Source organism: Larus michahellis, chromosome 7 (assembly GCF_964199755.1).
Source record: "Larus michahellis chromosome 7, bLarMic1.1, whole genome shotgun sequence".
Lineage (NCBI taxonomy): Eukaryota > Metazoa > Chordata > Aves > Charadriiformes > Laridae > Larus > Larus michahellis.
This window is the reverse complement of record NC_133902.1, coordinates 8,135,673-8,161,365: the sequence shown is the minus strand read 5'-3', so window position 1 is coordinate 8,161,365 and position 25,693 is coordinate 8,135,673. Positions and strand designations below refer to the sequence as shown.

General features: G+C 58.6%; 1 protein-coding gene across 4 annotated transcripts; it reads left to right on the top strand.

Annotated features, from left to right (window-relative positions):
* On the top strand, positions 1-24,661 carry HNF1B (HNF1 homeobox B). Of its 4 annotated transcripts, none has more exons than XM_074595698.1 (9): positions 1-338; positions 5,706-5,905; positions 7,336-7,522; positions 7,942-8,183; positions 15,652-15,815; positions 18,752-18,884; positions 19,013-19,204; positions 19,937-20,055; positions 22,680-24,661. In XM_074595698.1, exons 1-9 carry the CDS (start codon positions 1-3, stop codon positions 22,698-22,700), a joined length of 1,596 nt encoding a protein of 531 aa, XP_074451799.1. In that variant the 3' UTR covers positions 22,701-24,661. The 4 variants fall into 4 exon arrangements, with proteins under 4 accessions (XP_074451799.1, XP_074451798.1, XP_074451797.1 ...); XM_074595697.1 differs by having other exon boundaries at positions 7,258-7,522; XM_074595696.1 differs by lacking the exons at positions 19,937-20,055; positions 22,680-24,661 and having other exon boundaries at positions 19,013-19,920.
* Positions 24,662-25,693: the final 1,032 nt, after the last annotated feature.

Here is a 25,693-nt window from a genome sequence, read left to right as displayed (position 1 = left end):
ATGGTGTCCCAGCTGAGCGCCCTGCAACGGGAGCTGCTGGGCGCCCTGCTCAGCTCCGGAGCCACCAAGGAAGGGCTGATCCGCGCCCTGGAGGACATGGTGCCCGCCGCCGGTTTCGGCGTCAAGCTGGAGAGCCTGCCGCTCTCCCCCGGCGGGCCGCCCGACGGCAAGGCCGCCTTCCCGCCGCTGGCCAACGGGCACGGCAAGGGCAAGCTGTCCGGCGACGAGGGCTCGGAGGACGGCGACGACTTCGACACGCCGCAGATCCTCCGCGAGCTGCAGGCGCTCAACACGGAGGAGGCGGTGGAGCAGCGGGCCGAGGTGGACAGGATGATCAGGTACCGGCGGGCACCGGCACCGGGACGGCACCGGCACCGGGATGGGGACGGGGAGCACCCCGCGGCGCGACGGGGTCTGTCCGCAGGCGCTCGGTCCGACGGCCCCAAGCCCCCCGCCCGGGGGTCGTTCTCGGTGTGTCCTACCCGGTGGCGCGTCCCGGTGCTCCCTGCCCGCCCCGTCGTTAATCCCGGTGCTCCCTGCCCGCTGTGCGGTGCCCGGTGGCGGGTCCCCGGTGCTCCCTGCCCGGCGTGTCCTACTCGGTGGCAGGTCCCGGTGCTCCCTGCCCGCCCCGTGGTTAATCCCGGCGGCGGGTCCCGGTGCTCCCTGCCCGGTGTGTCCTAGCCGGTTGCAGGTCCCAGTGCTCCCTGCCCGCACCGTGGTTAATCCCGGTGCTCCCTGCCCTCTGTGCGCTGCCCGGTGGCGGGTCCCCGGTGGTCCCCGCCGGCCCCGCTATTAGTCCCGGTGGCGGGTGCCGGTGCACCGTGTCCCGGCGGTGGCAGGGAGCCGGGGCGGGCTGGGAGAGGGGCCGGGGCAGGGCAGACCGGAGCCCACCGGCCGCGTCCTCCCGCCCCGTCGGGTGCTGCCAACCCGCCCGTCGCGGCGGGGCCGGGGGTGCCGGGGCCGTGGAGGCTCGGACCTGCCGCCGGCTCCGTCCCTCCGCCCTCCCTCCGCACCGGGAGATAAAACATAAACTGCAACACGTGGAGCCCGGGGTGTTATTAATTTATTTCTATAAATCATCAACAGAAAGATACACAGAGGGACGCGATTAGGGCGAGCGGAGCGGCGGGTTATTCATTGCCGAGGTTGTAAAGCGGACGGGGAGGGGGGAAAGAGGAAACCCCCCAAGGCGGCGGGCTGGGCTCCCGTCCGTCCCGGGGATGCGGCTCCGGGCCGAGCCGAGCCGAGCCGGGCCGGGCCGGTCCCGGCCGTGCCGCGCCGCCGGGAGCGGGGCCGCCGTCGGGGCGCGGCGGAGCAGCCCCGGGCTCCGCGGGCGGCGTCGGCTCCCTCCATCCGTGCCCCGGGGCCGCCGCCGCCGCTTCTCCCGCAGCCGGGAGCACCGGGGCGATGGTGGCTCCCCCGATGGCGCAGCCGGTGGGAAGCCCCGCGGGAGCATCTCTGTGTCGTCGTCCCGCCCCAAGCCACGCACTGCAGTTTTCATACCTGTCTTGATGCCCCAGTGGCACCCCGAGTGCGGCACTGATCCTGCCCGCCTGGCTCAGCCCCCAGTGCCTGTCCGTACCCTCTGCCAGCCGCGGCTCTCATCCCCTCACAGCCCCGGCGTGCCAGGGCCCGGCTGGGGACAGGGACACCGCCATGGTCGGTGCAGTCGGCTCCAGGCCTGCCCCAGTACCAGCAGGGTAGATGGTGCCTTTTTGGGAACGGGGCTGGGTGGTGGCACCCGTGCCTGCCAAGGGGCTCGGCTGGGACACACTGCGTATGAAAGAGGCTCCACGTGAGTGAGAAATCATTGCATCTGCTGGGTTCCCACCGCAGCACCGTGCCCTGCACCTCTGGGTGCTCCTGCCCGTCCCCGGTCCCCCCCTCTTGCTGGCTGCCTCTGTCCCCCGGGGTGGCCGGGGTGTCAGCTGGGGTGCAGGGAAGGCTCGGCCCCGGGATCGCTGCGCTCCCACAGGTGTTTCTGTGCAAAGTTTGCCTTTGGTGCAAACAAGAGCAGGCACATGTCCCCGAGGAGCCTTTGCAAAGAGCTGGTGTTTGCTCTAAGAGAGCCCTTTGTACTTGGAGAGGGAGCCAGGTAGGGGAGCCGCGAGCCATTTATTGCCGCCATGCTTAGGGGCTAAACCTCCTCTGCCCCCGCTCCCCCGGTGTCAGCGGCCTGACCCCAAGACTGGCTCGGTCTCGGTGTCTTCCCGTGTCCCTGGGGGTGCTGAGCCCCACGGCAGTTTTTGGGACTGTAGTGCGGGCTTGGCTGCGGCGTGGGTGCGGGCAGGAGTTGCCCGTTGCAGTGTCGTGGTCCCGAATAGTTCGCTGTTGGCCCCTCGGCAACCAGCGCCTTCGCTTGGGCCAGTTCGTGGCGCCCAAAGGGCTTCGGCTGGTGCGGGTGGGAGAGGAGAGGCTGCCCCAGCGCCGGCATGGCGGTTTCTGGCAGAGCCCAGCCAAAGGGATGCCGGCGGCACGCAGAGCCCGGCTCCAGGGCGAGACGCCCCGCGGCTCCCTTCCTGCCCCGTCCCACTCGCCAGGGCTCGCCCAGACCCCGCTCAGGTAAATAATATATTCGTTTGCACCCACGGGAACACCACCCAGCCAGAGATGCCCCAAAACCACTCGGAAAGGTGCTGGGGGGCGGCGGGGGCAGCACACCTCCCCGCGCCGATTCCCTGTGTGTACAGGGAGATGCAGATTAGATAGATCATTTCTGTAGGGAGCCGAGTTTATAATCCATCCGTATAAATTCTTGGCATATTTCTCTGAGGATGTGGAGTGTATTTACCTGTTTTTAAGGCTGACAAAGGGGGTGAGAGGGTCCAGGAATCCCTGGGGGAGAGGGACAGGCTTTGCCCCCCGACTGCGCATGAAGCTGGGGTGGGAAATGCCTATTTCATGGTCGGCGTTGGCGGCCGGGCTTTGTCGGGATTAATTTTGTGCAAGGAAAAAGCACCTTTCCTTGATTTCGGTGGAGAAAGGACTGTGGAGCCAGGGCTGTAAACTGGTTTTCCAGTATTACAAAGCACTCCTGGGTTGGGCTGGGTTTTTTATTTTTTTTTTTTTTTTTGCATGTAAAGTCCTGGTGAAGATTGGAAAATTAATGGGTTTTTTCATTTTGGTGACAGAATCAAAAAAAATGTGCTTGTGTTGAATCAAAAGGTTTTCCTCTCTGGCTTTTTAGGTTAACCAAAAAAGAGAAAAAAAAAAAAAGGCCAAACAAACACTCAAACGTTTCATTTTGGGTCAAGTCCAAACATTTTGTTTAACATGAAACAAAATGTTTGGGTTTGGTTTCAGGTTGTTTAACCCTTTTGAATACGGTCAAGTTGATCTGTAAAGAAAAATCACTGCTCAGAAATTAAAAGCCGAATAATTGTTCTGAAAGTGTAAGCGTGAAACGCGCTGGAAATATCAAGGTGAAGCCTTTCTTAAAATAATAAAATGGAGGGGAACTCTGGGGCTTTTTTTCCAAATTATCGTGTATTTTTTCCAGCCAAAAAGCTGCCAGATTTTATTTAAATTCAGAAATCCCGTCTGTAACCCCCAAGTCTTTTTTTAAAAGCGTGCTCTGTCGCGCTGGCTCACGATTTAACTCTGGGAAAACGATGCCCTTGGCTTAGTTGTGAACCAAACTGCTATTAGAAACTGTAATGAGCTCTGTTCCATTAACTTATTATTAATCAGTAATTAGTCGGATTGGTTAGGTGACACGAAATGCTTGTGACAAGAGTCGGTGTGAGCCCCTCGGCTTGGGCACGGCACGGGGCACGGCGGGCTTTGCCCTGCTTGGCCGGGATGGAGCGTGCGGAAGAGGGCTGCGGTGGAAGGACGTTTCCTTCCCATCCTTCTTGTTGGCTCCTGCCTTCTCCTGGGGCAGCGCGAAGACCCGAGAGCCCCAAAACCCCCCGTGCCGTGGCGTCCCCGCGGTGCCGATCGGTGGCAAGACCCGGCAGAACAGTGTCGCCGCTGCTGTCGGCACCCACGCGCGCTGCGGGGGCCGCTGAACCCATGGCCCGGCCACACGGCGCCATGCGTTTTGGGGACAGGAGCGGGCTTTTCTGTTTGCACCGTGCTCAACCTGGTCAGGGGTCCGGGCTGTTGGGAAAACTGGAGTCAGCATGTCCATGCCATGCGACCATCGCCGTATAGAGGACACCGTCTACACGGTGGGGTTCCCCTGCCCGGAGGATGCAGGATTGGGGACAGGGACATCTCTCAAATGCTCCGTGCTCTCCTTCCTGGGGTGTGACAAAGCCTCCGCCGCCACCAGCGGGCTGGCCCTGCTTGGGTACTTTTGCTTTGGATCCAACCAGCTTTTGTTTTCACGCTGCATTCAGGACAAAAAGTAAGAAATCTACTTCTTGTTGTTGTTTTTTTTTTTTTTCCCCTCCCTGTGACAAGTTGAAGGATCCAAAATAAGTAATGAATCGGGAAAGCGGTCGGACGGTTATTCCAAGCACAGCGTTAGCGTATGGCATTATTTGAGTGCATGACTGTGACCAGGTTCAGGCTCCACACCGATTTTTCAGCATTAAAGCACTTCCTTTTAGTCCAGCATCTCCCAGTAGCGCAGGACGAACCCCGGGGTCGTGAATACAGCGAGGGTGTGTTGCCCTGTTCCTCTCCTGTCGCCTTGTGCTTTCATTAGAGCTAAAGAACGCAGGCAGCGTTGTGAATTTTGGCTGTAATTTTATTTATTCCCTAGATGGGTGTCGGCTACCCCAAGGACGCCGAAGTAATGCGGATTTAGGAAAGACTCATTTTTCACCTGGATTTCGCAGGAGCCAAATTCAAGTGTTTTTAAAAATATTCAAGAATGACTTAAGATTATCGGAGGGGAGGTTGGTTTTGGTTTTCCATTCGGGGAGTTGCCTGGGTTTACGTGCCTGGTTTGACCTTCGCTGCTCGGTGTATGGCCCGCGCGCGTGCTTTGCTGTTGTGGGAGCGTGGAAATAGGGTCTCTTTTCAACGAATGTTGAGATTTTTCGATAATTATGCCCATGGGACTGGAAGGGAGAAGGTAAAGCAGCAAGTGCGGCGGGTGGGGTTTGGTGGCCGTGCGGGGGTCTCCGCCAGCCAGTGGCAAACCTGGGGGCACAGGGCGCAGTGCGGGTACCGCACCCGGGAGCGGGGCAGGAAAAGCATCCTCGGCACCTCCAGATGAGAGGTTTCTCTTTCTTCGGAGAAATACCCGTATGGGTTTCCCGTATCCATACGTGTGTGTGTGTTTGTGTATCCCATCGTGTGTGCGTATCTTCAAAGGGAGAAATTGCAGTGAACGTAGTAACAGCAGCAGTTAATGGATGGGCCGCGTTTAGAATAGGATAGGATAGGATAGATTTCTCCTTAAAGGATATGAAGGTGCTTTACCAGCGTTAATGAGACCTCGATGTGCCCCGTCAGTACACTGGGATCCTCTTTACTTCTCCTTTCCTGGGCGAACAGCCTGGCGAGCATTCCCGGGGTGACCGTGGCACCCCATGAGCCCCCGTGGCACCAGCCCCTGCCTCCCGGGGGCAAGATGGGGCTGTTTTGGGGGGCCGGGATGGCAGTCAGGGAAGGATGTGTGCTCAAGGGATCTTGTTCCCATCTGAAATGGGCGTCAGAATAATAATAATGGGTTTCCATCACGGGAAGAGGCGAATGCTGGGGTGCTTTTCCCCCACTGGGAGGTTAACCCTTCGCTTCCCTCCCCACAGCGAGGACCCGTGGCGGGCGGCGAAGATGATCAAGGGGTACATGCAGCAGCACAACATCCCGCAGCGGGAGGTGGTGGACGTCACCGGCCTCAACCAGTCGCACCTCTCCCAGCACCTCAACAAGGGCACCCCCATGAAGACGCAGAAGAGAGCCGCCCTCTACACGTGGTACGTCCGCAAGCAGCGGGAGATCCTCCGGCGTAAGTACCCGCAGCAGCGCGCGCCCTTCGGGTCTGGGGGAGGGCAGAGGGGGTCCCTGCGTCCCAGTCCTGCCTGCGGGAGCCAGGCGAGGAGCAGCCCCCTGCCCTCTTCCCTGGCTCTGCCCCAGGCTGCCCAGCATCTTCCCCAAAATATTTTCACGAGTGAAATGAATTTAAGGCCCAGGAAAATCGGGCAAGAGCCCTTCTTGGTCACAGTGACACTGTGCGAGTTCCCCCAAGCCCATCCACGCAGCTGAGTTTCTGTATATTTATATTCATTGAAGCTGGGAAAGGAATTAATGATTACACGCAATTAGGTGCCTTTCCCACCTCTGCCCCCTTTTCCTCTCTGTTTGTCGAGACTGCTCATTTTCTGCAACTACTTGCAAAAAAGTAGAGAGAGAGAGAAAAGAAAAAACTGTAAATTGCTCCTATCTGTGGCATGGTCTCGGGCAGCTTATTTCGCTCATTATGCTAAAATGCAGATTTTTTTGACCAAGTACACAGACTATTGCTTTTGTGCACCTCTCCCACCGCCACCTGCCCCACGTTGGTCCCATATCGCTCGAAGCAGCCCCGTTTTTGGCCAAGGTGCAGGCTGGGGGCACTGACACCCCCCTTAAAAGGGCTCTGCCTCCCTCCTCCTAAAGGATGCAATATCCAGGGGACGGGAAGTGCAGAAAAGGTTTTAGCACCAAATACCATTGCTTTGAAAACACACCTTGAGACGTTAGAGCAAACAGAGCCTGCTCCAGCCTTGCCCTGCGTTTCCCCCCTCATCACAGGGGGAAAAGCCATTATAAAAAGAGGGAGAATTCCCCTGCAAAACTGAGAATAATAAAACCCTCCCATTAATCTCCCTTTACTGCCGCGGTGACAAGCGCCGGCTCTGAGGCGGGCTGCCGGGGAAGGTCACCTCTGGCGTCCCCCGGCGCAGGGACGGCGTCCCACGGCGCGGGGACGGGAGCGGGAGCCAGAGTGGGGCTCGGGGCCAGCAGCGAGAGGCAGCCTCTCGGGGGGCTGTGCAGTCGCCCTGCCCGGCTCCTCGCTTGCAAAAATCCTCCCAAAACAAGTGCACGCCGGCAGAGACCCACCCCATGAATATGCATGCCCTGAGCATGCCTCCCCATTAAACACCCTCCGCGGGGATGGTAATGACTCCTGCGCTGGCAGGCAAGGCTGGCCCCTTCCCTGGGGTGGGTGGCAGCGAGGACCCGGCTTGTTCCCATGTTTTCGGGGGCCGCGGGCTTGGGGTTCTGCGGGAGGGGACATTGGGGGGGCCACCTCCGCGCGGGACGGTGACTCTGAGCAGCGGCTATAGGCCAGCTCACGTCTGCTCCTTTCTCTTTCAGAGTTCAACCAGACAGTCCAGGGTTGTGGAAATATGACAGACAAAAGCAGTCAGGATCAGCTGCTGTTTCTCTTTCCAGAGTTCAATCAGCAGAACCAGGGGGCTGCCCAGCTCGACGACGCCTGCTCTGAAACCCCCAGCAAGAAGATGCGCCGCAATCGGTTCAAGTGGGGGCCGGCCTCCCAGCAAATCTTGTACCAAGCCTACGACCGCCAAAAGAACCCCAGCAAGGAGGAGCGGGAGGCTCTGGTGGAGGAATGCAACAGGTAAAGGCTGCCCTGCACCACCCGCTGCCTCCTTGCTCGCCCCGCAGCCTTTCTTCCAAAAAACTGCATGTGATGCTGGGCTACTGGCTTGCAGTCCTGGCCACTGGCTTGTGTCATGGCTTTGCCGAGCTGCCTGACCTCTTTTTGCCATGTTTTCCCCCATCTGGGTGATGTCCAGGGCTGAGAGAGCTCCGTGCTGGGGTGGGAAAGCTGCAGGGATGCCCCGGGGAAGCTGCAGGGATGCCATGGGGATGCTGCAGTGTTACAGCATGGATATAGTTGGAAAGAGCAGGCAGGCTTTTAGGAAGGGCTTAAATGTCCCCAAATTCACCTGTCCTCCCGCGGCCCCCTGGTCGGTGGTGCTGGTGGAGGTCCCCCCAGCAGAACCCATGTTCCAACGTGTCCCCTTGCACACACAGGGCCGAGTGTCTGCAGCGAGGGGTGTCTCCCTCCAAGGCGCACGGGCTCGGCTCCAACCTGGTGACGGAGGTGCGCGTCTACAACTGGTTCGCCAACCGGCGGAAGGAGGAGGCTTTCCGCCAGAAGCTGGCCATGGATGCCTACAGCTCGGGCCAGCCCCCCCACAGCATGAACCTGCTGCTGTCCCACGGCTCGCCCCACCACAACCAGCCCAGCGCCTCGCCTCCCAGCAAAATGCCAGGTAAGCCCTCGCCGAGGGCGCTCGGGCAGTGGCACGGAGCAATTGCAGCGCTGGCGCTGGCTCCCGTTTCTGCTGGGGATCGGGGTGCCGAGCCCTTGGGGATGTGCATGGGTGGCCTTGATGGGGAGGACGGTGGTCACCCTTGTCCCCGCTGCAGCCTCGACGAGTGATGGTGGTGCAGAGAGGAGCAAGCGCTGTCGCTGCGGTGTTATGGCTGGGTGAGCCATAAATCGAGGATAAATCAGCGTTTGCTTGGTTGGTTTAATTCACTGGAGTCCTCGTGGGCTGGGCAGGGGAAGGTTGTGCCCGGTGGGCTGCTCTGCGCCTGACGTATGGGTGCTGGGGCCTCGGGATGCATCCCACTGGTGAGCACTGGTTTGGGAGGGGGGCTGCACAGGCAATGCTGCAAAGCCCGTAGGAAGCTGTGGCACCATGTCCTGGCCTCGTGGCAGGGCTGGAGCTGGCCCGGGCTGGGTGCGCGGTGCTGCACCGTCCCCGTGCTGGAGCAGAAGGAGGTGGATGAAGAAAGCTGCTCAGGGGTGCAGGGCTCACCCCGATGTCTACTTCTCCACACCACGATCCGGCCCTGCTGTTCATAGCGAGGAGCCGACTGGAGAGAGCAGACCCGCTGAAAACTCCTGGGGGATTTAAGCAGGAGATAATGCCACCGGCGAGGGGGCTGCGCGCCCGGGGAGGCTAATCAGGGTGGGTGGGGGCTGCACGGTGTGGGGCGAGAGGCATTGTTGGGAGAACAATCCCCATTGTCCCCCTCCCTGCCCTCTGCAGCCAATGCGCCAGCCCCCGGCTGCGCCCCGGCTGCCCCCCGTCCCCTCTCGGCCACGGCACCGGCACCAGCACCGGCACCGGCACAGCCCGGCCGGGGAGGCTGAAACCAGCTGCCTCTTGGAAATGACCCTGCCCGGCTCGTTACACACACCCAGCTCGTTACAAAGGCAAATTAAAAGAAACCCGTGTGGCGGAGAGTCCCTGTGGGAAGGGCAAGGTGCCTGGGGAGAGGAGGCTGAGGGATGGGGACGGCGCCTGTCCATGGCCGGACACTGGTCCTTGGGTGATACCAAGCGAGGGCAGTCCCCAGAGTGGTACCCAGGGGATGCAGCAGCCCCGGGTGGGTGCGCAGCATCCAACCCAGCTCCCACCCCGGGGAGGGACAGGCAGCATCCCACCCACCGCCGGGTACCGCTCTCCCCGTAGGGCCGGCCGGCGGTGACCAAAATGTGACCCTGCCCCAGGAATGCCCCGCACAATGGCGGGGACAGGGAGGACGTTTGCCCTGCTGTCACCGTCTGATTGCTTACAAGGTGCCCTACAAGCACATTGTCAGCAAAATCAGCTGTTTTCAGTGTCGGCCGGCGGGCTTTACAATACCCCACCAGCATGCAGCCCCGCGTTGTCATGGCGTTGTCCCCCCCGTGCATGCTTAATTGACAATTAAGCTGGGGCTTTGAACGAACCCCGCTGCCTTTGATGTGTCCCCGTCCTGCCAGCGCGCATGCAGGCACCCCGCGAGAGCCTTTGTTTTCTTCTATTAGGGGATGGCAATTACTGTAACCGCGGGCATTTATCTGGGGGCTGGAGGGCCGTTAAGCCCCAGCCTTTATATTCCCGTCGGATCGGTGGCCAGCAGGAGCCGGCTGCGGCTATAGGGCCGATGACAGCCCATTCGGAGGGGCTTTTGAGCAGGGCAGGAGTGATGGCCGCGGCGGCAGCAAAGGGCCCCTCCGGAGGGGTCAGGAGGGCTTGGCCGCGGGAATTTGTTGGTGGCCAGTGCTCATATCCATCAGCCTTGCTGAGGAGGAGGAGATGGGAATGGCGAGGGCCTCCGTGGGGTTTTAGGGCTGGTTTGGGGGCGATGGGCAGGGATGGAGCTCAGCCATGACTGCGTTGGGGTCGCTTGGACCAAGCCAGGTCCAGCAGGCTTGCAGCTCCCAAAGCATCGCTGGGTCCATCGCTGCTTAAACCTCCTCCAAGAGACATTTGGGGACCCGCTGGCTTGTGAGGGCACAGGGCAGTGCTGGTGGGGCTGTCCCTGCTGCCTGGCTGACCCCATCGGGGGCCGTCCATGCTGGGATTTGAACTGCCCTTGCACCGTGTGCGGCGGCGTCTGGAGCGCTCAATGCCTTAACAGCTTAATGATGGCACTGGGACGTCGCCCGCGTCCTACCCCCGCACGGCCCCGTCCCCCCGTGACGTCCCCCGGCAGGAAACGGTGGGGCTGGCGGTGTGGGGCAGCTGCAAAATCACTCCCGTGCCCGCAGACAAAGAGGGATCGCCTGCTCCTCGGGACGTCAATGGGGTCTTGCGAAAGGGCGTAATGATGGCCAGGCAGGGATAAGAGCTGTAAAAGTCAAACATCCTCCCGGCCTCTTCTTGGGGACCCATCTGTCAAGCCTCAAGCCATAGTTTTTAACTATTTGGAGGTAAATACTTAAAGCCTATCTATCTTGGAGGCTTCTCTCAGACTCTGGACTTTTCCCTTCCTATGGGGTATTATCAGTGATCTTGGTTCCCTGTTTGATTTGAAGGTCACTCGGGGCTTTATCTCGGTGCCATGCCGTAGACTCTGGCTTATGCCATTTTTATCTTCAAGAGCCCCGAAGACAATCAGTGCATTGATGAGATTAGGTGACGCACCGCCCCGCTCGCCAGCCGCCCCCCGCCTCCCACCCTGCATACAAAGGGTCGGCCGGCGCCCGACGGACCCCGCAAAGCCCCGTCCCCACGGCTGGGGGTCTCAGGATCGCCTCCAGCCTGTCCCAGGGGGTCCTGCACCGAAAGGTGGTCGAGGCATCCATCCGTCCGTCCATCCATCCAGCAGTGCCCAGGCTGCGATATCAGAGTATCTATCAGAGCAATCACGTAGACGCACACATATATATATTTATATGAATGTACATTATTTATATATATTTTTAGACATCTCTACAGATGCAGATAACAAACATAAAAATAACTCGGTATCACCCCTGAGATTCTTCCTAAACCCAAAGGGTAATTTAAGTGTGTTAACTTTTTCTTAAAGACGAGCCCGTCAATAAACCCTCGGTCCAGAGGTTCTTCGGTTTATATCTGGATCCCGCAGGCTGTTCCCTGGGGTATGTGCTGGTTCTGATTGCGGACCCGGTGCCAGTGGTTGTAATATTTTACTGTTGGGCGCATTGTGGGGCTCGGTGGGTACAGTGCGCTGTTAGGAGCTTTTCCCGGTTTTATGGGGGGTAATTAGAACTTTATGACAGCAGCAAAATGGGAGGGTCCAGTCCCCATAAACAGGTTTATAATGGATATAAACTATGCACCTCTGTAACTTAGCAAAATTAACACTTTAGGGACAATTTGAGTGGCAGCCCAAAAATCAGATCTGCCCTCGGCGCTGCCTGGACCTGTGTTGGGGAGGGTGAAACGGTCCCGTTGCCGACCCGGCTGCTTCCGTGATGTCAGTAGGTGCAGCATGGCTGCATCCAGCCTGACCCCAGACGTGACACTTTGCTTTTCTCACCCCGCGGCCGGGCTCCCGGCCCACGCTGGCGGCTGCATCCCCACAGGTCAGGCTGAATCCCTGCCGCCGCCTGAGTCATCGGTGATCCGGGGCGTTGCGCGGCCGGCCGCGTTTCGGTGTTGGGCATCACTGGTGATCCGCAGGGTGTTTGTGAAGCTCCGGGTGAAAGTGCAGCCCGGTGTCAGGTCGAGATGCGGTGGCTGCAGGGGCTCCTCATTTAAAAGTACAGTGCGTTTTTTTTTTTATAAAAAAGTACGATCTGATCGTATCGATATGACTTAAAGCAGATGAGAACCAAGCTGCTTCATTGCTTTTGCCTGCCAAAGACACAAGACTGGTGTGTACCTAGAAAATGGCACAAGCCTGCGATGAAAACAGCAAAGTTATTGATTGCTGCCTTAAACCCCGACTATTGCTCCCCCCAACCCAAAAGCCGGGTCAGGGGAATGTGTCTGGCATCCCTGAGGAGGAGGAGGAGGAGGGTGCCGGGGCTGGCTGCAGAAAGCTATGGGTGCATGGACCCCCTGAGCCCTGGGGGTCGGGGGTAGCGGGGGGGCTGTCACACTGCCCGTCCCCGTTGGCTGAAACACAGGGTTAAGGCTGCGGGAGCCGGACCCCGCGGCTTGTCTGGAAGTATGGGAAAGCAGTAAAACATTTCACGGGCAGTGCAGCTCGGGGGCCGCACAATAGCCGGGTCCCATAAACAGACTTTTATATTATGGCTGTAGCTCCCGTAAAAAAAAAAAAAAAAAAAAAAGCCTTAACAAGGGCAGGCTCCGCGGCCAGGCACATTCCCGGTGATCCCCATCCAGGCTCCTCTCTCGGGCGGCTGCAGGGAGAGGCTGAGGAGGAATAAATCTCTTTGCACGGGAGCCGCTTCCAGCTGTGGCGGTGCAGGAGAGCGGCGGGAGCGCAGACGCGTTGGGCTTCAATGGCCGTCTGAGCCCCTGCTCGTAAAGCCCGGACCACAGAGTCCCCCGCTTGCTCCGGGAGGGAATCTCTGTGTCCCGATGCAAACCGCCGGAGCCATCCCTGCGCATCCACCCCGGCTGGCAGGGTTCCCTGGGGGGTCCCATGGCGGGGTGAGTGGTTGTGCCGCCGGGGGACAGCTGGCTCCCGGGGCTTGGCACCCCCTGCGATGGCAGAGCGCGCCGAGGAGGGTTTGCCTGGGCAGGGGTTACCTGCCCTGCGGCAGCACGCCGTGTCCCGGCGTTGTGCAGAGCCGGGTCCTGCTGCTGCAACAGATAAAGCCAAAAAGCAGGAAAATGGGGGTCAGCGAGGTGGCTTGGAGGAGGAACGTGCGCTTGGGGGCAGCCTGGAAGAAAGCCTGAAGGTGGCTGTCGCCCAGGTGGATGCTTTAGGCTGAGCTGGGCTGGAGCTGGCCATGTCCGCTGGGAACGGGGAGCTCGGAGGAAAGGTACCCGCCGGCATCGGGGAGCTCACTTTGTTAGAGCGGTGAAAATAGCAACAGCAATAACGCCTTGTGCTGTTTCCTCAATGTGAATTATCAAATCTGCCCAAATCCAACCAAACTGCAAGGGCATATAAATAACAGTAATACCCATTCCATTCTAGGAATGGGAAAAACCCAAGCTAAGTTGGTGGCTCCCTACAGGTCTGCAAGGTAGCCATGGCAGAAGGCTTTTACCCTGCCCAGCAAGCGGTTTCTGGTGCCCACAGGCTTTGGGGACGCAGGAGCCCCCAGCCAGCGCAGCCCCTGCAGGAGCGGGGTCCTTGGAGGTGCCAGACGGTGGCACCGCTGCCGCCATCCCTGGAGCCCAACCTCGCGCTCCTCGGGAGAGTTAATCTTCATCAAGGCTCGGAGTCTTCTGCGGTTTTATCTAGAGACCCAAAATCTCGGTCACCAGCCTATCTGAAAATCTCAGCATGGGTTATTGTTTCTCAAACGATAGAAGTCTTGTCCTTGAGATTGCAGGGAAAAGCTTGAAAATCAGCTTTTACCCTGTTTTAAAGATATCTTCGTGACTCTGGGTGTCTTGACTCATGAGTTACAAGCATCCTCAGTTGGATATAGCATGATTTGGGGTTTAAAAAGGATTTTTTTTTTTTTTCTTACCAAAAGCTTCACCGAACCCAAAAGAGATTGAAGATTGAGCAGAAACTCTGATTTTCTTTCCAATAGGAGCAGCCTGTGCTCCTCGTCTATCTTTAAGATCGTGCTCAGAAGAAAGGGCTTTATTTTATCTCCCCTCCCATTGTTTAACCAGCGCTGCAGGATCTCAGACCGGCAGCGGCTGAAGCACACTCTGCACGAGGCCGGGACCGCGGGGAAGAATGTGTGTGACAGTGCCCTGGTTGAGTAATGTTTACCCTGTTCATGGCAGGGACCTCCACTCGGACCAGCAAATATCCACCTGCCAGAGGACATTCTTTTATTATCAGGGATAAAAGGGGTTTGCTGGGAAATGATCAGGAACCAGACATCGCGGGGAGATTCCTATCTGTGGGACGTGTTTAACCAGCTGATGGGGAAAATTCGGAGGCGATTACAGCATGACTTTGCCGTGGTTTTGGTGGAGGGCGCAGGTAGCCGTCTGCGCTTTGGCAGATGCTTTGGGAGCTCATGGAAAGCTCCCAGACTCCAGTTATCTTTTCTTTCCTTGATTCAGTGATTTTGAGAGTTAGCCAGTAGAGCATCCTTCACCGAGCCAACCTGCATCAGCTCTTCCCCTCAATAACCTGGGAGAAGGAGATCCCGAAATCCCAGGAGGAAGATCCTTTACCTGGGTGGGTTTTGTAGCCGGGGGTGTCCGTGCTGTGCTGGGACAGCCGAGAAGCTGCCAGCAACCTCTGCTGATGGTCATTTTGGGGACCCCTCCCCAATGCCCCCTGCTTTGCAGTGGCAGATGATGCTCTGGGTGGTCTCAGTTGGGAAGTTGGGCTTCGCTGCCGTGGTTTTCTTTCCCAGGAGAGCTGTGGGCTGGATGTCTGTCCATCCATCCACCGCTTCGATCCCAGGGCAGTTCAGTGAACCCAGCCGAGAGCACGGTGCCGGACTCCTCATAATAAATGGTTTTTTGCCGTAATCGTCAAGGCAGCCTCGTAAAAGACGCTTTTGTTTCCCGTGGGTTTTCCTCAGTTAATTATTTGTGATCTGTAGATGCCTTTCCATGACACATGGCTGATCATATGGTTATCAGTGCGGGGTGTTTCAGCCAAATTAAATATATTTATATAGAAGACCTGTGCTCGAGCCAGATTTCCCTCCTGGGTGTTGGTGGGCTGTGGTCCGATTTGGAGGCTTGTGTGTGTCTGGTCCCTCCGTCTTCCTGCGGTGATCTGTTAATCATACACTTGTCGAGAGGGGGTTGAGAGGGAAAGCGGATGCAGAAAGGCCGGAGGAACAAGCGAGAGCTGGGCAACGCTGGGCTGGCCAGGGGCTGCGAGGCGCCGGGCGAGCCCCGCAGGGGGAAGAGCTGGAGGAGTCAGAGTCGCTCCCCGTGGCTCAGGACCCTCGGGCCGGTGTCCGAGAGCTGCGGGGACACTGCAGGAATTTGCACAACGGGTGCAAACTGTGCAAACTAAAGTACAAGGGGTGCAGATGGATGTCCCGGCCGTTGACCCGGGTTGGGGTCCCATGGGAGCTGCTCTTTCCACCTCATGGCCCTGGGGGCTGCAGCCCCGCTGGGTGCTCAGCATCACTCGCCATAAACTCCACGCTATAATTTCAGAAGATGGGCTTGGGGAGAAGCTGGGAAGAGGCACTGGAGGAAGGGGCACGTTGGCCAGTGCTGTCCCTCCTGTTTATCCTTCAAGGGTGTCATTTAGGAGCTCGCACATCTGTTTACATCCTCATGCCACGCACGCAAGGGAGCCGGGGGGGGGTTGAGGGGGTTTCCCTTTGCAGGGACACTTTTGGAGGGGGTTGCCACGGCCAGGGCACCCTCACCAGGGTCCCCATGGGTGATGCCAATGCCTGGCGGTGTTTTGCAGGGGTCCGGTACAGCCAGGCGACAAGCGGCGAGGCGGCATCCTCCGGGACCATCAGCCACCACAGCGGCGGTGCCATGGTCACCACCAGCCAGGCGGTCCTGCAGCAGGTCTCCCCGGCCGGCTTGGACCCAGGCCACGGTTTGCTCTCGCCCGACGGTAAAATGGTGAGTACACCTGGCCTATTGTGGCGGCGGCGCTGATAAGATAAGAGGGCCCAGCGGGCAAAGCAAACACGCTTTCCCCGGGTTTCACACGCGGCCCGCGCCGAACAATGGCGCATTGTGGGGCCGGGGCCGTGGCGCGGGTGTGCGGCTGTCCCCACCGCCCGCCTCAAAGGCGGCGCTCAGCCCCCGCGCTCCCCGGCAGGCAACGTCCCTCGGCCCCAGCGTGGCCCATAAATGCGACAGAGCCGCGCTCGGGATTTTATTGATTGCACGCCCTTGCAGATTGAATGCGCCCTGGGTGGATCTCTGTTTGTTTTCTCCTGCCGATGACAGGGCTATTGATAAAATGCTCATGCGTTATTTTTTTTTTCCCTAAGTTTGGAGTTTTGCTGGGGAAGCGCTTGCCTTGCAAGCAGGGACCTTTTTGTCCTGGAGCATCACGCAGGGTGTCTAACCCAGAGCTCCTGCCTCTCCTCATCCCCTTCCCCACATGCTTGGAGCTCTGCTGCAAGGATTTTATGGGATTTACAGGACATCGGCATCCCCGCCGGGGTGTCTGACACCTCCCCATGCCGGGTGCTGCAGGACTATGGCAAAAAAGTGGTTATAAATGGCTGGGCCGGGTTTCCAACGCCCCAGCGCCTGGCTGCTCCTGGCTCCGGGTGCCTGGCGGGCACAGAGCCCTTCGGAGGGGTGCGGGAAGGAGCGGGGCAAGGAGGGGATGCGGGGGGACAGGGCAGGAGGGGACGGAAGAGCCGGGCCCATCCCCGGGGCAGGCTGCCGGAGGTTCTCCTGCATCCGCCGCTCTTCCGGGAGGAGGCTTTTCTGCTGAAAGTGAAAGTCAAACATGGCACTGGGCGGCGGGGCCAAGTGCGCTCTTCCCTGGTTTTCACTTCCATTTTCAGAGGGTTGGCTCTCCTAGGCCATCGCGTCGGACTCCTCGCCAAGCTGGGTGCCTGCAGAGGGTCTCGCCATCCCCTCCCTCAGCTGTGGCACCGTTTAATTTTGCCTTTCCTCTGGCTCACGAGGGTCTCAGGGCAGCCCCTCGGGCTCGGACGCTGACCCTGCAATGCTGTGCATCCCCCACCAAGCGGAGGCGGGTATTGCCGAGCAAAACCCCAGTGCGCCCAGCATGCTCCCTCCACCCCAAACACACCCATGACGCCCCAGGGGTGTGTTGAGCCTTGTAACCCTCAGCCTTGAAGTCATAAAATGAGTCAGGAGCAAAGGCGGCAGCAGCACGCACCGAGTGCCTGGGGCGGGGGTCCACGAGGACAAAGCGATGCAGGGCTGGGTGGCAGAGGCTGCCGGCACCCCCCCCGCCAGCTCCTTTTCCAGGGGCCATGTCTGAGGGGGGGTTTGCCGGAGCACAAGGAGACCCTCGGATGGGGCAGAGGGAGCTGACCGCGGCCGGACAGCACAGGAGAAAGACGTGTGGAAATGCAGTGGATTAAACTGGGAAAACAACCCGCTGAAGTGCAGGAGGCAGAGGGTGCAGCAGCAAAAGCCCCTGAACTACCCCCGCCGCACGGCACCGTCAGGGACCGCTCGGGTCCGCGGCAGCGTGTGGCTCTGCCAGCTTATCTCTGATCTTTAAGCAGGGCTAGCTAGTGCTTGCAAGTGATTTAATAAAAATATGCTGTAGGCTGTGGTTTCTAGTAAGTAAACATGTGCTTTTAATACCCCACATGAAACCAAAAGCTGCTAAGGAAGTTGCTGCATCTGAAGGCAATCGATTTTTTCAGGGAGGAGTGTTACTGAGGCTGCAGAAAGCTTTGGCAGGTCACTCTTTCATGCTCCGGTGTTGCCCTCAGCTGTGGTAGTGCCAGCAGGTTTCCCCCAAGGATGCAGTGTCCAGAGGGTCTTTTCCAGTCATGCGATCTCCAGAGGTGATTTTGGGTGCGGTGCTTTGTGTCAAAACCCCCTGTGAAAGGAGCCCGGGCTGCAGATGAGCAGCGTGCACTTGCCATGAGCTGTTTGACTTGTGCAGCCAAGTGTCGTGTAACCTGGCCTTGAAGAGGCTTTGAAAGTGGAAAATACCGGATCAGGAAATATGAGTCACTCCTGGGCTTTGGAATTTATTGATGGATTTGTTTCAATTGCAACGGAGCTATCTCCGACTCACATGTGCAAAATAAACAAGGTGCTCAGACCGGTGTCCAGAAATGTCACACGAAGAGCCGCGAGGGTGGCTCTGAGTCCGGATCAAGGTTGCTCAGTGCAAGAGGTCTAATTAGAGGGATTAGGAGAATGGGCAGCAATTAAAGAAATCAGGCACTTCGCCCCCTGTTTGTCCTGGGGACCTGCTCCAGTCCCCTTGTCACATTCCGAGTGCCTTTGTGTGTCTGATCCCTAAACACTGACCTGAAATCCCAGGAATAGGCTCTGGCCAAGTGCCATCTCACCAGTATCCTGCCCATCTGCAAAAGTGATGACTAGGATCATCACTGGGAGGTCCTTTCTATCTACTTTCTGTCTTTTTTTCTTTACCTTCCCAAGTTTCTATTTCCCACTTTCCCCTACAACCGTGACGGTGAGAAGTTAATAAGTGTTGAGAGTCCTCAGTTGTCCCCGAGGGCAGGAGCTTGGACTTGGGGGACAAAATGGCAAAGGCTCGGGATGTGCCGTGTCCTGGCGCTGTGCTCCGGTGGAGCTGGAAGCCGGTGCCAGCAAAGTCCTTCCCTGCTGATGCTGCTTCGCTACTTATTAACACGATGTTCGGGCGTCCCAGCCGGGGTCCGCAGCCTCGGGGCGGTGGGACCTGTGTGCGCTGAGCCGAGGGTGCCCAGCTGCAGCCCGCTCGCCTCTTGGGAGGGGTTTTTCCTGATCCCCCACTGCAAACTCCCTGCTGAAGGGGGCAGGCGGCCGGGGAGGGGGCTGGGAGCATCCCTTGGCTGTGCGTCTGATGGTGGCTGTCCTCCTTTGCTCCTCGGCAGATCTCCGTTTCGGGGGGCGGGCTGCCCCCGGTGAGCACCCTGACCAACATCCACAGCTTGTCCCACCACAACCCGCAGCAGTCCCAGAACCTCATCATGACGCCGCTCTCGGGAGTCATGGCCATCGCACAGAGTAAGCGTCGCGCGCCCTGAGCTCACCTCTGCACCCTGCATGGACGCCCTCCAACTCCTGCGACCGGGAGGGGGACGCCCTGCCTGCTCACACCGGCGCCGACGTCCCCGCTCTCTCCCTCCTTGCAGGTCTGAACACCTCGCAGGCGCAGAGCGTACCTGTTATCAACAGCGTTGCTGGCAGCTTGGCAGCTCTGCAGCCGGTCCAGTTCTCCCAGCAGCTCCACAGCCCGCACCAGCAGCCGCTGATGCAGCAGTCACCCAGCCATATGACGCAGCAGCCTTTTATGGCCACCGTGACTCAGCTGCAGAACTCGCACAGTAAGGGCCCGAACGGTAGCTGCGAAGGGAAGGGCCCAAAAAATGAGTTTCGGATGGAAAATAAGCTTTTCCTCCCTTCCTGCTCTCCCCTGCCCAAGCTCGCACCCTTGGCCGGTGCCTTTCTCCCACGGGTACCAGCCGGCACAGGGCTGCGAGCGGGATGCACGGCAGTGCGGGGTGGCCCCATCTCACCGCATCCTCTCCTTCCCCTGTGCCGCATCTCCCCTGCCACTGCGCTGCTGCCCCGTGGGTGGGATGCAGCCCCCCACCAGCGTTTTGTACAAGCTTTATTTTTCCTTCCGTGTTCTTATTGCTAAAACACATGCTTTGGGGAAGGAGGTGGCCGGGCCTATTGCGCTCTCTGCAAAGCAAACGCTTCCCCGCTGTGCCCTGAAGGGATCTGGAGTCACCCCTCGGGCTCATCCATCATCCTGGTCCTGTCCCTGCTCCACCACCGAGCTCAGCTGCGGAGGGGTTGCAGACCCTCAGCGTCTGGTCTGGCCACAGCCCCTCGCTCCCCACTGGTTTCCCTGGGCGAGCTGGTAGCTGAGAAGGCGGTGGCTTAGAGGCAGGCGGTGGTTTCTTTCCGTGGCTTGTTTCATCTCATTCGTGTCCCCGTGATGCTCGTTCCCACGCAGCACCCCTGCGACCTGCCCTAACGCTGCTCTGCCCCGGCATGAGGGCTGTGGGTGGCTTTTCCGTGACGGCTGCTTGTCTCCCTCCTCTCCGCAGTGTACACACACAAGCAGGAGCCTCCCCAGTATTCCCACACCTCCCGCTTCCCCTCGGCGATGGTGGTGACGGATACCAGCAGCATCAGCACGCTGACCAATATGTCTTCCAGTAAGCAGGTAATGGCCAGGCAGAGGTGGCCGAAGGTGCCCGGGGTGGGTGTGCAGAGGTGGAGCGGGGCTGGTTGTCCCCTGGAGATGGGGCTGAAAGAGGGTGTAGCAGAGCGGGCAGCTGAGGATGAGCCTCAGGGTGCCGAGAACCCCGTCCCAGCCCCTTCACGGGCACCCAAAATCCTGCCTGCAGATGGCAAGCATGATGGGGATTTGGGTGATGGTCTGGCTGTGCTGGATGAGGACATGTCTAACGCCTGGTGGTACCAGCCAGGCCACGCTCATCCCTGGGACAACTTCACCAGGGTGGGAGCATCCTGCTGGCGTTCAGATTGGGCTGAGAGAAGGTCAGGACCAGGCAGGCTCTGCTGCCTTTGTGTCCAGGGTGAATCAACCCTGGTTGGAGTCGAGCGGAGGAGCTGGGCTCCGATGGGTCCCGACTCCCCCCCAGCCCGTAAACCTTTATCATCGTCCCGGTGCCGGCGCAGGTGTAAGGCAGGACTTATCCTGGTTCAAATCAGGTGTGCGAGGCCTTACTCAGACAATAGTCCCTTTCTGAAAGCCAGCCCTGGGGACTGTGGGAAATATGTGGCCCTTATTGATTGCTAGATAAATAAGAGAGAGCCTTGAACTTGCATTCAGATAAACTTTCTTACCGAGGTTTGACAGGGGAGAGGAAAAAAATGTCTGCAATGGCCACAGAGTAAATACGGTGTGGGATTGCTGTGAGACCCCCCCGGGGATGCCCGGCGGGGAGCAAAGGAAGGGGCTGGGGCTGCAAAGGGGAGAAGCTGGGAGAGGGGCTGCTCGGGGGGGTTTGGGGTGCCCAGGGAGGGGGGATGAGTGCCACCGGGTCGGGCTCCCGCGCTTTGTAAGTGCTGGGGGTGACCGTTTATCTGTCCCCGCGCATCTCGGTCCGGGAGGCAGTCAGGCACGGCCGCGCTCCTCGGGAGCACCATTTCCTCCGCGCGGCTTTATCAGCCCATCTGGTGTGCGCTCAGCCCGAACTCCCCCTGATTAATCCCGCTCTCCCGCCACGGGCCGCCTTTGATGCCGGGCTGGCCCAACGGAGCCCTGGGCACACAGGAAATGTCCCTGGCAGGGAGATAGCACCCGGCCATCCCCGCTGCCCGCCTGCGATCAGCCTACCTTGACGCAGCACCGCCCCGGGGTGCTGGGGGCTCCCTCGGTTTTCCCCCTCCATCACGCTTTTGCACTTTAATTAAAGCAGGAGGATGCCTCACGGCTCAGGAGGGGGGAGATGGGGCTGGGACCGTGGGTGCAAGGTGCCGAAGGGGCACATGCGCCCCACGTTACCCCCCCATACGTGATAAACAAGCACAGGCTGGTCCAGCAAGCGCCGGGGGCAGGATCTGGCCCCTGTCCCCCCACACAGCGTGGGAGCGGGCATGGGGGTGGTGTCCCCCCCCAGCACAGCCTGCCAGCCCCTTTTCCCACCGGCCATTTGACATTCCAGCTAAAGCTGCAAAAATGTATCCCCGAACATTAATTATTTTTTCCCCAGTGGTTGCCCCTTTCGTTAGCAAGGGGTGAGTGAAGTGCTACAGAGGTGGCATGGGGGGGCACCGTAAATGCTGCTCACCCCTCAAATGGCTCAAATGCCCAGATATTTACGCACAGCCCACACGAAACACCAAGCCTGCGGGGGGGCTGCTCCCGAGCAAACCCCTTTTTGCAGAGGAGAGGCGTCCTCCCGCGAAGCAAAGCTGCTGCCATTCCCCGACGGCTCTTCTGCCCCCCGCAGCCCCCACGCCAGACCCTACAAACCCTCTCCATGGTGGAGTCCGGCTGCTCCCGGTCCTGCCGGTGGGGACGGAGGATGGAGGGACGTCCCCAGTCCCCCCCCCAGCTGTCCCCTCACAGCCCCATGCTGCAGATCGCTTATCAGATGTTGTTGTTTAGGCCTGGAAGGGGCAAATACCTCCCGGTTCCTTTGACAACGCTTGAGGCCGAGCCACCATTTTTATTACGTTAGCAAACACCTGATAGCTGCGGCCTGTCCCTAATGACATGTCACGGGAGGCTCCTGGCGTCTCCTTATCTCCGCGTTACGATGTTTGCTGTGTGCTCCAGCCCACAAGGTCACCCGCGGCTCCCGGCCCCCCACCCCACCAGTGACCGGGGGGACCCCGGGCGGGGGACCCACCCCAAGGGATGGAGAAGGGGCCGCAGCAGGATGCGGGGGCTGCTCAGCTCCTTTCCCGCAGGTGACAGCAATGCTGGGGGACAGCAATGAGCCTGGTCCTCGGCCCTGCTCCCACCCGAGCGCAAGCTCCTGCGCTCAGCCTCACGCCTGGCTGCTCTTGGCAGCGCTGCCGGGCTGCGTGGCACAATCTCTGCGACAGCCTGGGCACAAACAGGCCTTTTTAAAAATTATTATTATTTTTGGGTGGGGGTGGCACTATCTGGCTGGGAAAGTATTTTCCCACTGCCTCTCCCTCAGGGATGCTGGGGCGGGGCTTGGGGCCAAGCAGGACTTGTGCGACACCATCAAGGTCCCAGGGTGGTGCGGGAGGCGATGCCTCCGAACGCTTTGTCATGCCCCCGGAGAGCCCCCCGCGGTGCTGCCTTTGCCTGCCTGTTGGTCACTGTGCTGCTCTCTGCCTCCCCAGTGTCCCCTGCAAGCCTGGTGATGCTCCACACCTCGCTGCATTCGCACATAGCAACGGGATCTTATTTTCCACACCATCCCGCCGGTGACCCGCGCGCCGAGCCCGGGGAATTGCCAGAGCGAAGCCCAGTGCCGCAGCGAGGAGCCCAGCAACCTGAAACGCAGCCGGAGGCTGGAGACACCCCGTCGCCCTTCCGCGCCTCGCCGGGGACGAGCCCGGATCCGCAGGGTGCCCACCCGGCACCGTGCCTCTCCTTCCCTCCACGCAGTATTTCCAAGACACGTCTTGGGGATTTTTTTTTTTAAGTATTTGCCTTCCAAGAGGCTTTTGGCTCTCCCGAGGAACTAGGAACAAGCTGTACTGGGGACTGGCAGAAGGGGAAGATGGATAATATTTAAGTTATACTCCTCCACCCGACGGACTGAGAGGGACTTGGGTCTGTTACTTGGCGTTTGGAAGGAGGAATTGCATGTGCTGTTGAACTGAGCCAATTAAACTGTAAATATAGGTACAGTCTGCTCCATCCTCACCCTTCCCCACTCTTATACATAGAGATTTATATAAAAGAAGTAAATTTTGTCCAATGGATGTAAACTACTGTAATTAAGTGCAATTGCCCCATCTGTATATATTGTTCCCGAATCTCTTCTTTTTCTCCCTTTTTTTTTTTTTTTTTTTTTTTTTTTTTTTTTTTTGGTAAAGGTCAGAGCTGAGGGTGGGTTTGGTTTTGTATTTCTCTTCTTCCTTTAAATGAGTTAATTCATGAGGAAAGACCTGGGCTTATGCAAGGACGCCAGTCAGGCAGCACCGGCCTCTGCTTTATGGGGGGACAACCAGACACGTGTCCTTTGCACAGTGACATCCCACGGGAAGGAAGGGCATGGAGGCGAGCCGACTGGAGCCGGCAGGACCTGGGTGGTTTGCCTGGGGACAACTGCTGCTACGGAGCTCTCACGGGTCTCTTCTGCTTTGGGGGACGCTGGGATGGACTATGGTGGGGTGGGGAAGCGTCACCAGCCTGGTCGACACATAGAGACCACTGGGAAGCGCTCGGCATCAGCAGTTTTCCGGTGGGCCTGTAGCATTTGCTGCTACAGAGGCTGCAGGAAAGTCTGGTGGGATCTTCCTCAGATGGGGTTCAGAGTGTCTCCTTTCTCCCCTCCTTGGGGCACAGAAGGGACTGGGTGCCCAGTTACTGCCTCGTCTCCTGCCCAGTAAATGGCCAGTACAGGTGGCTTATTTTCTACCGTTAGCAGGTTGATGTTGAGCCTTGTTGGCTCCACCCTTATCAGTTATCATGCTGTGCTCGTCCTCGTGGTGTCACCTCCAAGCCGCAGCTGGACGGAGGGGCGCTGGGGCTGTGACATGGACACGCCAGCCCGAGGTCCCTGCCGGCCGCCTGCTTGGTCTCGCCTGGCAGCGGCTCTCGGAGAAAAAGCTTCCCAGCAACATCTCTGACCTCCAGCCGGTGAGTGAGCCCACCTCTGCGGCGAGGACACATCCCAGCTGGGCACCCGCTGGGGACGCAGGCTCCACACCCACCCTCCAGAGCCCTGAAGGGCATTAGGTGCCCAAGTCCTACCTCCCAAAGCCGGGGAGGCTGTAAAAGGCATCGTCTCCCCTCCCGTGAGACACCAGCTCCCTGCAGCTGCTCCCCGTTGCCAATGGAACTCGCACTCCCCAGCTGTGCAACTTGGTCTTGAACTTTGCGGTGTGTGCCACCTGCTGAGAGCGATTTAGAGAGGCGGAGAGCAGTAGAGGTGCCCACGGACAGATGACCACTGCTAAAAAGAAAAACACTGGATGCTTTATTTGGGGCAAGAAAGGCTCTTTTGCTCTGTGTTTGTACCATGTCTAGCACAGTGGGACCCCAACCCTTGCTGGGGCTAATAGGAGTCGCCCTACAGCGAATAAGTCACCATGAATTTGAGACCAATATTCAGAATGACATTTAATTTAATGTATACCATAATTAAATACCATTTCTTCTGACTCATTGCTGCCGTGTGGTCTGTAAATTCCGCAGTCCTCCTCTGCCGTGGTTCGGCAGACGTCGGTCCGGCAGGCAGCCGGAGGCAGGGACGCAGGCTGGCGGCAGTGAGACATCCCTGCTGTCCCTCGCAATGCTGATCCAGGTTTCTACCTGCCTGAACGTGGCGAGTCAAGTATTTCATATGAAGCCTCTGCTATCAGCCAAAACCAGCAAGAAGCTCCAGGAGGTTGGGAGACCCGTGTCCTCACCCTCCTAATGATGCACTAATGATGTTGCCCTTACTCCAGCACAGTTTATTCCTCATCCTCCACTAACTTCAGCAGCCGAGTGTTAAGCAAACCAATTAGGGGCTGAGTGCCAAAGCCAAGCCCCATCCATTTTGGATGCTGAGCCCGTGGGTCAGTGAAGCGCGAGGGGGAGGTGGGAGGGTACATGGGGGTCACTGTAAAGCTTTTGAAGGTTTTTGGGAAGAGCTAACATCGCTGAGTGACTCAGAGCACACCAGTAGGAAAGGGTGGCCCTTCTGAAGACGCAGTGCAGCGCTTTGGTTTTAACCACTTGCAAAAATGCCTGGTTTTGATTTGGCACCCCTTTTTTTCCCATAAGTTAAGTGTGGGCTGCTGTGGGAAAGGCTTTCAGAGCAGCAATCTGTTGCTCACCTTTATAGCTGGAGCAGGACACCCCGATGAAAACCTTCCCACAGAGTTTCTTTGTTTCGGTGAATTTTAGCTACCCCAGATAAAAACTGGAAGCACAAAGGCTAGAAGAGGACAAGAGGCGTGAGGACTGCTCAGTCCCTTTCATGCTCTTTTAGCAAAGCTTGGAGAGAAAAGATGCAGGTTTTATCCTGAGATCCCCTTTGCACCTTCCTGCAAGTCCCTTTCAACACACCTGAGTGCCAGGCTGAGCCCCTTTTCAAATCCTGCTCCTAAATATTGCATTCCCACTGGCCAGGGTGGAAATTACTTGGATTCTTCTACTTATGCCAATTATGTTTTGCTCCGTGAGTGGCTCATTGAGC

Coding starts and splice junctions, on each gene's coding strand:
- HNF1B (XM_074595695.1), top strand. CDS start 1: ATGGTGTCCCAGCTGAGCGCCCTGCAACGGGAGCTGCTGGGCGCCCTG. Junction 8,184..15,651: donor GCCTCCCAGCAAAATGCCAG/GTAAGCCCTCGC, acceptor GGTGTTTTGCAG/GGGTCCGGTACAGCCAGGCG. Junction 18,885..19,012: donor AGTCATGGCCATCGCACAGA/GTAAGCGTCGCG, acceptor CCCTCCTTGCAG/GTCTGAACACCTCGCAGGCG.